This window comes from Antrostomus carolinensis, unplaced genomic scaffold (assembly GCF_000700745.2).
Source record: "Antrostomus carolinensis isolate BGI_N321 unplaced genomic scaffold, ASM70074v2 scaffold43856, whole genome shotgun sequence".
In the NCBI taxonomy this organism is placed as follows: Eukaryota; Metazoa; Chordata; class Aves; order Caprimulgiformes; family Caprimulgidae; genus Antrostomus; species Antrostomus carolinensis.
The window spans coordinates 1-14857 of record NW_010323371.1 but is presented as its reverse complement, the minus strand read 5'-3'; the positions used below and the strand labels follow the sequence as shown (position 1 = coordinate 14857).

The following is a 14857-nucleotide window of genomic DNA, read 5'->3' as shown; positions in this document are numbered from 1 at the left end:
CCTGCTGATGGCAGGGGGGTTGGAACTAGATGGTCTTTACGGTCCCTTCCAACCCAAGCCATTTTATGGTTCTATGACTTTTTAATTGTCTTGTATGGCAGTAGCCAGATTAAGTTCTACTGGGAATTTGTCCCTTCTAATTTTGTCCCTGCATAACCTCATGATATCCTTGTACTCCTCCTGAGTTGCCTGTTCCTTCTTCCAAAGGTCATAAATTCTCCTTTTTTTCCCTGCCAAAGATGCTTAAGGGCGTGGAATTTCTGTGAAACTAGGCAGTTAGGTGAAGGGAAACCCAGTGTTATGTCCCAACTAGCAGAAGGGTTGGAGTGTGAGCTCCTGTTGTGCAGAGAAGTTGCACTGGAAAGAGATGTGGGGCACTGGAAAGAGATGTGGGGCACCTCTGAGGAAAAGCTTCAGTCAGATTTGAGTTCTCTGAAACACAAAACTCGATCAGCCTTGAGATTCAGGCTCTGGGAGACTGTGCTTAGGCAGAACTGGTTGTTCTGGTTGAAGTGTGTGTAGGAGGGGGATCCTTATGAAACACTGTTCCACTATGGATGTATTTGTTATTTGATCATTGCTTTGATAGGGACTTACAAGTTACAGACCTGTGTTGTGCAACACTGTCAAAAATCAGTTCAGTCTGTTGCATTGAGCATTAGAATGGAAAAAAACATATGGTCACGTTCATAGTTACTGTTGGTCTTTGCAGGTTGGTAAAAGCCTCATGCTGTTGCCTATTTTTTTTTTTCCCCCCAGATCCTTCACAGAGTGAGGTTATGGGAGAACCACACACGATGATGGAACACAAGCTTGGTTTATTGTAACAAAATGTACTCCATAAAAACATTTTGTGTGTGTCTTTATACTGCAGATCTAAATACATGATACTAAATTGACACTGACAGTGTTAAGCAGTCCTACAGTTATCATTTGCCTTCCTTGATGAAAAGGCACATTAAATGTTTAAAGTCTATAAATTGTTCTGTGCTTGTTGTCAATTATATAAATGTCCTGTAACTAGTTAGTTTAAATAATGTCTCTTCATACACTGCTCAGGACAATAGCTTCTTAACTATGGTAATACTATATATGTGTACAAGAAATCAAAAAATACCCGTGCATTTTAAAACTGATTACTGTAGGTAAATGCATTTAATGGATGTTCTTGCAGAAGAACTTTTTAAGGGGGAAAAGAAGATATTTTCCACTGAGTAACTTTGTTCGTGAAAATTTCCATACACTTTTTAAACTATTGAATAAAAGTTTGCTATAAATGCTGTTGCGTTCCAAAATATATTTAATCATAAATCAAGAATCTCTTATCCACAACACAGTGTTTGCTTGCAGTATCTTTAAAGATCTTTAACTTCTGCACTGCCAGTGGCATCCTGCTCCATACATTTTATCCCCCCTGTTGACAGTTGTTCATGAGTGAGCCATTAAGGTTTTGTGTAGAATTGGAAGCAGGGAGTTAAAGGTCTGGATTTTTTTAATCTGTGTCCCTGAAAAGATAATTCTGGTTTCTGAAGGTAGAAGCAAGTTCCACTTAGAGTTTAAAGAGGTGTTTTAAAATCATTTGGGAACATAATCCACAAGAGCACTCCTAGATCTAGGTATTGTAGTATTCAGAGATTAAGAAACAATGCAGTGCCTAATTATGACAGTACCTAATAAAGCTGCTGCAGTGAGAACATGAAGATGCAGTGGTAGTAGATGACAAATAAAACAAAAAATTGTGGGTTTACCAAAATCAGATCTCAATTAAGGGAGAACCTATACTTAAGTACACCTTTTAAAGGGGCGGGCTGAAAGGTTCTTCAGGTGCTTAAGGGTGGGGGTTTGTTATTAAATTCAGGGTTGTAACAGCTTTTTCGTGATGTCATACATGTGCATGTGTCATACATAAATCCTGCAAGGCAGCTAATCTGATGTGGCATATTCAGAGATAAAAAAGGCTGTGGTTCAGAAGATGTCATCTCTTGTCATGTGTGGGGAGCTTGAAACAGCATTTCTGAAACAGGAACTGTCTTTATTCACCAGGTTTTAATGAGTTGGTTAAAGAGCTAAGTGTTCCTAGTGTTCTGCTGTGGATAATTTTAGCAGAAACATTGCTACAAACCTCTTTTCACAATCCCAAACATCTCTTGTGCTATCAATGTGCTTAAAGCTGCACAAACTCCCTACCCGTGTGGGGTAAAAGCCTCTAGCTTCTCTCCTGTAAATTTTATAGTACTTATATGTGCATCTGTTCCAAAACATTGCAGCAAATTAAAAATATTGAGATGACAGTGTGTGACACTTCACTGGTGGTTTTATTTGGTTTTATATTTAAACTTGTCATTTATGAAGTGAAGCTTCTAAAATTGTCTTTCACTTGAGAGCTGCAGGATTAGAGGCTTGTGCTACGAAATACAGCTGTTTTGTTTGTATTTTTTGCCTTAGTGAGATTAAATATAGGACCAATCAATAGAACATGCAAGCATAGACCTACTTACTGTTTTGTTTTCCATAGCTGTCCTGATTTTCTGAGAGCTGATATACTTTATTAAATATCAGAATTGGCTGCTGTTTTATAATGGACAAGTTTCTTGGTAGCTTGATATGAAGCAAAAGTAAACTTATTACAAGGCAAGCTTGGGGTTCAGTCGGCTTTGTATTGCTCAGGCCGGAAAGATTGAGGGATTACCTTGCCAGGTCTGGGACAAATTAAGGTACGGACAGGGATTTTTAGGAGGGTTTTCAGGTCTGCCTTCCTTCTAGCACTGTTCTGGAGAACAGGGAGCCATCCCATAGTTGTACACAGTTAACTGTACCTTACAGCTCCCCATCTGTCTAGTTAGTTGGCCTTTCCTGGCGTTGGTTGAAAGCTGGATGCTATTGTATCTGAGCAAAACTACATTAAGACAAGTAATTTAGTAGGGTTCCTCATTAGTGCGGCAAAGAGTGAACACAGATTAATCTAAGAGGCTATGTGGTTTTGTTCAACAATTAGTATACTTTGTTAGAGTCTTCAGTGAGATCAAGCCGTATTCAGAGCAAGGAAGTTGCACTGTTCATTAGGTCTGTAAGGAAGCTAATTTTAGGGGTGAGCCAGGCTGGAAAGCAAATGATATGTGTAAGAGACCCGTGCAAGAATTAATGCTGTTAATAAAGTAATGGGAGTCAAACAGGACCGAGGCAAAGAGCTTTTGAGTTAAAAAGGAAGGGTTTACACTTGAGCAGTGTTGTAGTGTTTTGAGCTGGGGACTGGGCTTCCTGGCCCAGCCCCTTCTTCCTGTTTCATAGAAGCTCATTCTGTAAAGCAGGCGCTGCAAGCTGCACCAGGCGAGGTGAGGTGCTGGCAGGGGCAGCTGGGACAGACCCTGCCTCGGTCTCGCGTTGGGCCCTACCTGGGTACGGGCAGGAACGCGCTTGCAGATCCACTGGTCTGACAGGTGCAACACAAGCCCCCACGCTGACCCTGCTCTGCAATTCCCCATCTCCTCTTGGTGCTGATGTTCTGAGCAGCATCCTTTCCTCTCCCCATGTGCAGGATGGAGGCTAAAGCACATCTTCCTGCACTGCTGTTTGTTCGTTATGACCATAAAAAATAGATACCATAGTGCTGCTGCTTCTGTTTACGTGAACCTCCACCAGTCAGCCCATTGGCCATTTGTCAAAAAACAAAGCAAGAACTACAAATACAACAGAGAGTTTTTAAAAAACAAACTTCATTATTTATTTCTCAAAATATTTTGCATTTATATACAAGTAGAGCAACTGTTACAAACTTAGAAGATTTTGATTTAATAATATCAAAGTATATTTAATAATCACATTAGTACCTGGTTTCCTCAGCTTGTACCGTGCTAGGCACTTCAAAAACACACTTCATATCCTTCACGTGTTTTGACCTAAACTTAGAGCCACTGCTAAATGCTGCATCTACCAGAAATACTTTGCAAACAGCAAGTACTTTGTACAGCAAATTCAAACCATAACAAAGCCATTCCCAAAGTGTACGTGCTTGTTCTCCTTTGGACCGACACAATGGCACTGTGGAACAGGCGTGCTTTGCTGCCACCTTCCAAGTGCTAGCAGAGGTGTGCATTGAAGAGGAAGTGAGGGCACACACCCCTTCTTCTTAATTGCTTTACTTTTTCCAGGCAGTTTTGTGTGGTGAAACAGTTAATTTTGTAAAGCCTCATATAACTGCATAATGAAGAGGCAAGGGAGACAATGTCATCTTTGTGCTGAAATCCTTTACATCAGTGGTTTTTTAATTTCTCTAAAAGTACGCGTTGTGTTTTGGACCCGCTGCTTGTTGTAAACCAGCCTGCTTTTCCAACAAGTTGGCAGCAACTTGGGCACCTCAAGAGAGGAGAGTTAAGCAGTTTTATTTACCAGCCACTGTCTAAACTAGCTAGGAAAAGCTAATGATCCTTAATTGCCAGCATCAGCCTTGGTAGTTCAGAAGTGGAAGAGCTGGCTATAGTTATTAGCTGTGTAAATATTCATATCCCTTGTCCTTGATAAACTGCACTGTTTTCACCCGTGACAGTCTCCTGGATACTGTAAACTCTCCTCTACCTTATTTGAACCCTCTTCCAAACTTCTCAGTGGTCACGATACATAGTTTGGAAACAATGCTGTCATTAAAACAAAAAGGATCTACGATAGTATCTTGATGTGGTACTAATTTTTTTGGTGGAGTACCACTGAGAAGCTCTGAGGAGGACCCTGTTTATCTGATGGATATTAATGGCTGTAAGCAGATCACTGATTATACAGCATATGCTATGTCTGCCTTCATTTTTATCCCACATCATGGTTGCTTTCCTAGAATTTTCCTTCTGTGAATACCAACCACTTTATATCATTTTGATTTCTCTACCTTATCTGTTTTGGGGGAAGAGAGTCACATACAACCTACCTGTACTTTCAGGGATCAGAACAGTATTAGCTGTCCATCTCCTGCTCAAAAAAAACACATGGGAGTGGTCCCTAACATGGTGTTATATTTACACTTCTGCTGTGCTGTGCATTCCAGAAGGTAATACTCTGGATAATTTCTACTTAAAGATCTCAAGGAAGTGTCAGTGCAGAAACTGATTTCTAGGTTTGGCAGTCTCACCAGTTTGCACTGTGGCCCTGGGCAAGTCACTTGTCCCCTCTGTTGATTTCTCTCTCTCCCTCTGCAACAGGGAGAACAGTTATCTATTATGGAAAGAGGTTCTTAATAGCATTTGTAAAGTGCTTTGAAGATGAGAAATGCTGTTCAAGTGTTCATAAATTATGCTGCATTCACTGCAAATGATTACATCCATGATTCAGTTTTGGTCACCTCATTTCAGGATCGTTAAAAAAAATAAAGATCCACTGTAAAGAAATGCTATTACAGCCTTTCACTAGAAGAAACATTTAAACTAAGTACAGCAAATTTAACTAGAAAACAAGAAATATCTATGGGACAAAAAACAGAGGTGTCTGTATATGCAGTCCCTAATATATGGAAAACAATAAAAATAAACGTGCAATATGGGCTCTGCAAAATGTAGTCACAGGCCTAACTTCACATTCTGCAAGCTGGAAATTTTCCAAGTATGATGGTTCTGTGTGAAAATCCATTTTAAGAACTAAGTCACAGGCAGGGTCCACACATCATACATTGAACTTGCACAAACACTCTCTGCTAACTGCAGAGCAGTACGTTTACTTACAGCAGGTGGAAGTACTGCCTCCAGTTTGTTTGCTTTCTGAAAAAAGTACCTTTTAGTTTAGTAATTTTAGAGAGATTTGGGGCTTTGCCATTAAGACAGGGCTTTTAAGATGTATACAGTGGACTGCATCCTCAGCTGGCATGAACTCCACTGGCTTCAGCAGAATTGCCAGCACGCTCTGAGTTGATAAGCTCAGCTCTGTCCCCCACTTCAAATGATACAAGATATATCACAATCCACAGCTGATATTCTCAAACTTGAGAAAGGGTAAGTGGAGAGTATCCTCCTACCTTTTTTTTTTTCTTCATGCCAAAAGCAGCATTAAAATCTCCATTGCCAGTCTATTTGCATAGGTAAGTATAAGAGCTAGCTTAACTCAAGTGCTATAAAGAGACTGGATAAAGAGTGCTACCAATTTAGTGCTTATTGCTGCAGGGCCGCTTTGAGATTGCATCTGCAACTGCTGTGTTATCTCTATGGTCTCTGTATGGCATAATGGTCTCTGCCACTGCATGTCAGACTAGAAAGTAGGTGGATCCTTTTTCAACTATCAGTGCTCTCTATGCTGGATACTTCTTCGGGTACAAGCAAAGCCAAGTCCTCCTCATTCCAGCTTGTGCACAGAAGCCAGCTGTAAGACACAGATAGGACAGATATCTTTAGCTGAGATAGTTAAGTATAGCACACTGATTCAGCTCTGTTACAGCCATCTTCTGTAGCACAAAGCTGTTGAAGTATCTTAGTAAACAAAAGCAATGATAGTACTTGCTCTTTATTACACAACTTAGACAATATGACTACTGCTGTCTTTGATAAGTACTAAACTACTATGCCTTATTTATTACAGACTGGAACAACTACTCTTTTTGCTCTCAAACAGTAACACTGCATGACACTCTCAAAATAAAGCTTTTAGAGAAAGGTTATGCAAAGGGTGGGATATCTGACACCCTAAGGAGAGAAGGCAAAGAAAAATAACTTCAAGAAATTTATGGTGATGGTGGACGACACTCTTGATTGCAGGATGGACTAACTGATGGAAAATATCTGTTGCCTTTTACACAGAATAGAGTGCTTTCTTAACAGAAACTTTCTCTACCATACAGCACTGAACTAAACTACTATTTAATAAATCAGAAGTTTATCACTTCTGGTAACAAAGGCCCCAAACTGGGCCTTTGTTAATATAACTGAATTCCTCACTTTTTTATTACTTCACTGAAAAACATTCTCCACACTCAGCACAAGACCCCTTTGCTTCAATTCCCTTTGGTCTGCGACCCATCGCTATCTTAGTCTTAAGTTACTATTAGTGCATCTTCTCTGAATAGACTATGTAAAATGCTGTAGTCAGGCAGGCACAGACTTGAAATTATATGAAATGTTATAAATTTACAGCACTATCACTGCCTATTTAAAACTTAAAATGCCCATGATAGAGAGACAAAAGGTGACTGGGGTAAAGTCTAAGCATTAGGAAAAAAGATAGAAGTCTCCAGCAAGTACCACCATCTTAAGAAAAACAGCTTTTTTTCCCCTGAATATAAATCTATCCAATGAAAAGAGATCCGTCATTTAGATCTATGTTCCAGCATCCTAAACAGATATAATTTATATTGGAAATGTAATGTGAACTTTGCTTTTGTGAATACTCATGAATAGTGACCTTTCACTATCAGTATTACTAGACAGTAACTAGGTATGATTAGATGCAAATGCTATAGAGGCATATTTTTTTATACATGTCTAGAGGTTTAGTCATTTGGGGCTTAAAGTTAGTGCAGATCTTTTACAGATTTTGATGGCACTGGGTCACGAGGTACCTATGACCAAGGACTGGGACAGACAGCTTTCCATTAAATTCACTGGGTGATTGATCATGTTTACAACCCTCATTAGCATCCAGGAGAGCTCAGACTGCAAAACTAAGCTCATGCCTTTCAAGTGATCAGTCACTTCTGTTCTTTGTCAAAGGCTTTCCTCAGGGACACGTGTGAAGGTCTCAAACCAAGGGAAGGCACACACATGCAGCCAAGGGTACGGTGTATCCCACTAGTAACACATTCAGGGTAGATTTCAGTTTGGTGGAATTATTGTGACAAGTTCACAGTGTGGAGCTGAAGGGAGAAAGCTGGGTCACAGCCTGACACAGCTGAGGATGAAAAAACTCCAGCGAGGTGTAGGGGAGCAGGTGTTGAAGAGAAAAAACAGGAAACTGCAGCTAGCAGCAGCTGCGGAGCCACTCCTCTCAAAGACTGGTCACAAGCCTCATTGAGAGAAAGCAGCCCCCCATAGCCTGGGTTCCCTCTCTCCTATCTGATCCCCCTGGGGAAGACATTGTCATGTCCCCTCATTTCAGCTCTGCCCTACTCCTAGCAGCCCCCTGTACCTTCTATAGGCTTGCTAGATATAAGCAGTTCCTGAACTGGGTGGAAGCTGGAGGGAAGGCTGCACACAAAATAAACCCAGCACACTAGAAAATACTGACGTTTGAGAACTACTGCACTAAACCATTCCACTTTAACTCATGTCAAAACAGAAATTACCAGTAAAAGCAGTCAGAAGCACCCTCCTGACCTGTACTTACCACAGGACAGCCAGTGGAATTAGACAAAGGCCTGCTGATAAGAGGAAGCTAAAGCCTGAAAACCATGCAACAGTAGCTGCATAGAGAATGTTAAAAACTGAAAGTGCAATAGTGCCGGTCACAACTTCTAAACAGGCAATACAAGCAAACACAGCACCTGCCAAAAACAAATGGGTGGATTACAAACAAAAGAAAATAAAACCAAACCCATCTCAAAGTACTAAAGTTTTTAAACTTGTTTTGAAAGATCTATCTGCAGTATTTTAGCAAGTATGCAAGTAATAAGTGTTTGCTAAGAAAGTCTCCTCTGTGGGGACTTCTCCAAAATAATGGGTTTTTAAATGAAAAAAACCACAACATTTTGTTCATGGAAACTATTCTTCTGTGCTGCTGTTCTATCACCACACCTACTTTGTTGAACCTGCTTATCACATGAAGTTCAAACTGTTTGTCCTCACTAATCATGTTCTGCACATCTCTATCCCATTCCAATTCGCCTCTTGATTTTCACTCTTCCGTTTTGTTTTTCTTCCTCTCTAATCTTCACCCTTACATGCAGAAAAGGCTCTGATCCAACAAAGACTACTTGTTCAGCACATAACCACCTCCTCATTTTTGAAAGGAAAGAAGCAACCTTCTTTGCAATGAACCACCCACTGGGGTGGCAGGCTATCCCATCAGTGTCAGAGCACATTTTCCCAAGCTGCATTCATATTCATGGGACCATAAACAAAATAACAACAGGTAAGCAGGAAAGGATGACAAGAGGCAATCTGATTCCTGCATCAGATTACTCAAATAGCTAAAGCCCTGAAGAATGCCAAGAAACTACAAAAACAGAGGTGTGTGTAAGTATAGTTCAGTACAAAGAGATCTTTGTTTCAGTGTATCAAGATATCTTTTGAAAAATAAAACCAAACAACTTGGGCAAATGCTTCTAGAAAACATATGCTCCCAAAAAACTGGTTACAGCAAAATATGGGATACTAGAGCCATATGGAAAGCACTTTGGGAAGTAAAGTCTTTTTGGACGTGTTTAAGTAGCCACAGGCACCCATGAAGCCGGGTGTTCAGGATCCAAGTCTTTAATTGTTTTGAAGTACTTTGAAGGTTGACCACCTACCGCTTAATTTCTAAGTTATTAAGTGAGGCACTGACTAAATAACAGATACATATCTTTCTCTGCACGTTAAAATCTTGTTAATGTGGAAGAACTTGTGAAATCACATTTGTGTCCATCTTGAGCATTTCTCTGCTTCAAGTCCACTATGGTCTTTTTTTTAGAGCAGCATCTTCTTTGAAGTTTGAAACTTGTGGTAGTTTTTTAAACACAATGTTGTTTATATTAAATTCAGAATCAAAAGCCATTAATGTCGTGACATAGAGTCATATTATATGAAACTTTAAAGAAAAGTAGTCTTAAAATACCAATATGTATCTGTTTGTTTAAAGGTAATCTTGGTGCATCTCTGTTCTGAAATACCGTATTATTGTACTGTTTAAAAACAAATTCTACTCACCCTGTTCATCAGCGCGAACCACTTTTGACAGCATGGATCGGAGAACAGGAATAGGCATAAAGCAGAGCAAAGATGGCACTCTTACTGTAAAGCAATGAATCAGTCAGGAGACACTGAAGTAATACAACACTGGGATTTTACATTAGTCACGTACTTTGAATGCTCAGTTCCCCAAACAGTAAAAGACAATAGAAAAATTAAACTGGAAGTGCACTGAGACACAATTATCCAAGCACGGAGAAATTATTAAATCAAACATATCTGTGTTGCACTAAAATCAAATCACAAGCAAGTTAATTCCATTCACTCTCCACACACTTCATCTTTTAATTAACTCCTAAATCAGTCTGACCCAACCTTGTATATTTTACCTATGACCCTTTCAGGATGGTTCATCCAGTATCTACCAACTGCAGTCACTACAGATAACAGCAATATTTTCATATATATTCTTGACCATGGAATGACTAATTCGGAACTCACCTAAAAACATGAGCAGGGTAGTTTTGGCAAAGGCAGCCATGACCATTCCTCCAATGTAAGAAAATATCCCAATAAAGACAATATAAATGTCTTTGAGACATTTAGAAAATAAGTAAACTCCTAAAAAACTGGTCAGAGAGACAGACGTGAATGCAGCTGCTCCATATCCAATGTATACTTCATTCCAGCAGAGTGGCTCATCCAGTTCATACAGTGTAAAAAGTGAACTCCCACCAAGCGTAGTAAACAGATAAGTCATAAATGTAAAAAGTAACACAATGATTAAAATTCTCTTTTTGTAAGGGGCAGTTTTAAAAAGCATGTACACGCCACAAAATGTCTCTCTCAGCAGTTCTTTATAAGACGCTGGTGCCTGGTGCTGGAATTCAGATATGCCTACTGGATCTTCCAGAAAAAATGTAATATAGATAATATTAATGAGATGAAGCAGAGATGCTGTCACAAATGTCCATGTAAAGCCTATTCCTCTTAGAAAGTAGCCAGATAATAGTCCTGCCACTCCAGATACAACTCCAAAAATCAAATCCACCGCAGCTATTCGCGTTGTCTTCTGCTTCTCATCGTGACACACATCTGCTATAAAAGCAAAGCCTCCTCCAAGGAAAGTTGCCATACTCCCAAACAGTCCAGTAATAAATGCAACCGCAAACAGGACAGAGAGTGACAAGGAAAAATATGATATTATGGTGAGGCAGATACCAGCAATCAAAGCTCCCATTGATGGTAAAACTAAAGACCTTTTGCGTCCCTGGCGATCCCCGTTAGCTACAATGACAAAGGCAACTATAAGGCTGGGAACTGCCCCGGTTAAGTCCAACTGCATACTAAAAACAGACGCTTTTTCTTGAACTTCCTGCAAAGAGAAAACAAAAATCATTGTCAATACTATAATACATTGTAAAAAAATATAAGGATATATAATCTGTAGGAACGTACTTTGGGCAATTTTAAAAGCTGCTGAATGCTTTATAAATTCATATTTGTATTTACAGGCAAAGACCACAAGTTTCTAGTTCAATCTCTTTGTTTACAAGATACCAATTTTTCTTTCAAGAGGAAAATTCAACTGATCCTGAGGCCCTCAAGGAAAGCCCTTAAGATTCCCAGCACTCTGGAGTCTTTTACTCCGTTCCTTTATGGTGTCTTGTCTACCTTAGGATTCATGATGTCCTGTCCACTAGCCCAAACTGTAGTTACCCTGGAAGGCTCAAAACCATGAAGACTGAACAAACTGAGATGGAAAATTATATTCTGATCTTTAACTCCTCCTCTGCTGACAAAGAGAACTCAATGTAGTTGTAGACATTGCTTCTTTACTAGGATCATCAGGTTCAAAGACATGAGCGTCAAAGAAATGCTTAACACCTTAGAAACAAAACTACATGTTATACATCATCTCAAACTCCATTAACCATACAATACAAATATTATTGACCAACCATAATGAAGTGTTAAACTGGAGGAATAAGACAACAAAGACTTTGATTTAATTGTTTTGGAAGTAGGTCTGCAACACAAAGAACATGGCTACACATCCAGATACCACAAATGAAATTTTAATCTGGAGATTCACTCTACTCTTAAAAAAATACTCATGGTAAGCAGAAATAATTCTTAAAATCACAGATTTCAAAAATAAAGAATGAAAATGAAAAAGCAATTCACTTATATAAGGATTAAATTCACAGAGAAGTGTAGTGCCTTAGGCTGAACAAGGTACAGGACATAATAAACTGACAGGCTCATAAAATTAAAAAATATTACTGAGTAGGAAATTAAAACACATGGATTGGGTAATAAATAACCTGGATGATAAATAATGTTTAATCATTAATAATATAGCTCTTTCTGAGCTAAAAAAAGAAAGAATTATCCAAGCCAGTGACTGGAATGCTTCAGCTTGTATTCAAATTACCTTTGAACTAATTTAATTATAAAAATTACTGATTTCCTTCAAATTGTAAGAAATAATTAATCTAAATGCTGCAAAGACTATCTGTTTTGAACTATACTCAACTTTATTGCAGGCTCCAAGTGTTTTTTATTTAAACTTTTACATTTTCCTTTGAAATAGGTGAGATTAGTAAAAAGTTTCTTCATTCTCAGAATGCAAGGACTTATTCTAAACTAACTGTTAAGGGAAGTGTTCTTCTAAAAGTTAATGCCAAACAGGGCCTGCTGAGAACACTCTTGACAGCAAAATTTACAGCATCTGTAAACATAAGTCAGGCAGGATGGTCTTGGAAAATCCAGAACACCTACTTCACATATACTCAGCAAATGGTTTGGAACTGTGTTACTGGATCTGCTCTCTTCCCCATACACAGGATTATTGCTCAGCACAGAGACTGGGTTTCACTGAAATTAATGGGTGTTTTGAGCATTTCACATTCTTATACTACGGTAACAAGTGTGGTATCAGAAATGCAGGCAAGGCACCCAGACAAGAGCGTAACTGTTCAAAAGCTCATGCCCTGCTGGCAACCACTGAAATAGAGGGAATGGAAATTTGGCCGGGAAGGGAAACAAAGAAGTTCTATTGGCCATTATTCAACTACTGTCTTGAAGGATTCGTGTTCTCAAATACCAAGTTAATTGTACTTTGTATCCTTTACGCCAAAAACCCTGTAATGTGTGAATTCACCACCACATCAATCACAGATGCTATCTAAACTTCAGCTGAAATTAAGCACTCTGCTTCAGTGTTTTGAAAAAAAAAAAAATCCAGTTGAATTTGTGGGATTTCCAGCAAATGCAAAGTGCAGAAATGTTAGTTAAATGTAGGTTTCTTGGTGGGCTCTGTGACTAGAACTGTACACACCACTTATGGTTTTCTTACAGTTGCTCCTTCCATTGTTTGACACATGACACGGTATGACAAAATGTCCCCACACAGCACCAAATGGGAGCCAATACTAAAGGAGCATTACAATAATACAAGCATTACTCAGACAATACTTGGTTATTATCTCCAAATTAATACCAATGGGTGGCATACATTACCTTCCTTGGCTGATGGGTCAGCCCAGAAGGCATGCTGGACTACAATTCTATCAACCTTTTTACTTTCACATCCTTTCTACTAAGACCAGCTTCTGTCACATGAGGAAGAACTTACTCCACACTAAAAATCCTGAATTATTTCTTTGATCATCTTCAATGGAAACATACATCATTAAAAAATTCTTTCATATATGATAAATGAAGTAGATAAACTCAGGTGTTCAGTCTTGGGCATATGTAGCACATCAGAGCTTCAAATCTGGGATGTGAACAAAAATTTTCAAGCGACCCCTTTTCAGCAGCACAGGAGAATGCCAGCTGACTGTTTCCATAACTCCATCTTCTGTGTAATTTACAGTCCAAGTCTTCTACTTTTCTGACCCTACAGTGGTTTCATGTTCCACTTAATCCAACTCAACTGACAACTGTTGTTGCCAAGGATGGTTCTATCATACCTCTTCGGGAAATGTGTTCCTTCTGCCATCCTCATGTTAGATACAGCCATCATGTGCCTACAGAGCATGTCAGAGCAGTGCATTGCTTCAGAAAAAAAACAACACTCAAAAAGTAAACAACTGAAAAAAAAAAAGAGATGAGCTTTCTCTCGTCTCAGTTCCCCGATCAAATCCAAACTGTAACCTGTAACTGCAGAACTGCAAGATACAACACATGGGGAGCAGCAACAGGAGGAGAGTGGAAAGGAAAACACAGTATAATCATCTCTTCTGCTGCCAGCCCATAGTTAGCTCTGCTTAAGCATAGCATTAAAACTGCACTGGAGGTGCAACGGAAGAGATTCCAATCAACAACTAGCTACCCAGCATGCTGAACTATGAAAAAGTGCTAAAACTTTAATTGGCCATGGGATGCTGTTATCTTGAGGGCTTTGGATTTCAACAAGGCAGTCTAGCACTCTGAATGGTAACTCATCAATTATATCTGATTGTGCAAAGATCAGCTAAAATTCTTTTCATATTTTAAAATTACTATTTTTTTTATTTTAATCTCCCCAATTCTTCATTCTTGTAATTTCTGTGAAATAAATGTATTCCAAAATAGATCTTATTCCTGAAAATTCCAGGACATTTGCTAAATTTTACACTAGAAGTCACAGAGACAACTGATGGCTCATAAACACATGCATGACTGTTACTGGAAGGAGGAGCCATCAGTGGTACCTGTTTTAACATCAAGGCTCATGCCAATTTGGGCTCAACCAGATGATTTTCAGCCTCATTAAAATATGAATTTACCTCAGCATCTTCCTGGAGACAATTCTTTGTCTTTAAAGTACTAGAAGTACCTACAGCAGTACAGAAGAGCAATGAGACAGTAAAGTGACAGCAGTTTACAAAACTCCTGCTTTTCTATATATAAAAGGTTAAGTAAGGTTGTATAAAAGGACCTTATGCTGAGACAGCACCTAACGGCTGCCAGTTTATTTTCAATTGTTATTTGTTTCCCCGCTTCTCACCTTCTGCTTGATATAAGCCGGGTTACTTTTATTCTGCTCACAGTGAGTGGCATTGCTATCGCTTACG

The 14857-nt window shown here is 39.1% G+C and overlaps 1 protein-coding gene across 1 annotated transcript; it reads right to left on the bottom strand.

Moving 5' to 3' along the window:
- Positions 1-6078: 6078 nt before the first annotated feature.
- SLC46A3 (solute carrier family 46 member 3) lies at positions 6079-14853 on the bottom strand (the record flags this gene model as incomplete). The annotated part of the gene is made up of 5 exons (XM_010170560.1): positions 6079-6333; positions 8290-8446; positions 9810-9893; positions 10293-11166; positions 14791-14853. Coding segments are annotated over 5 exons (1266 nt in total), but the record flags the coding sequence as incomplete, so codon positions are not given.
- Between the last annotated feature and the right edge of the window lie 4 nt (positions 14854-14857).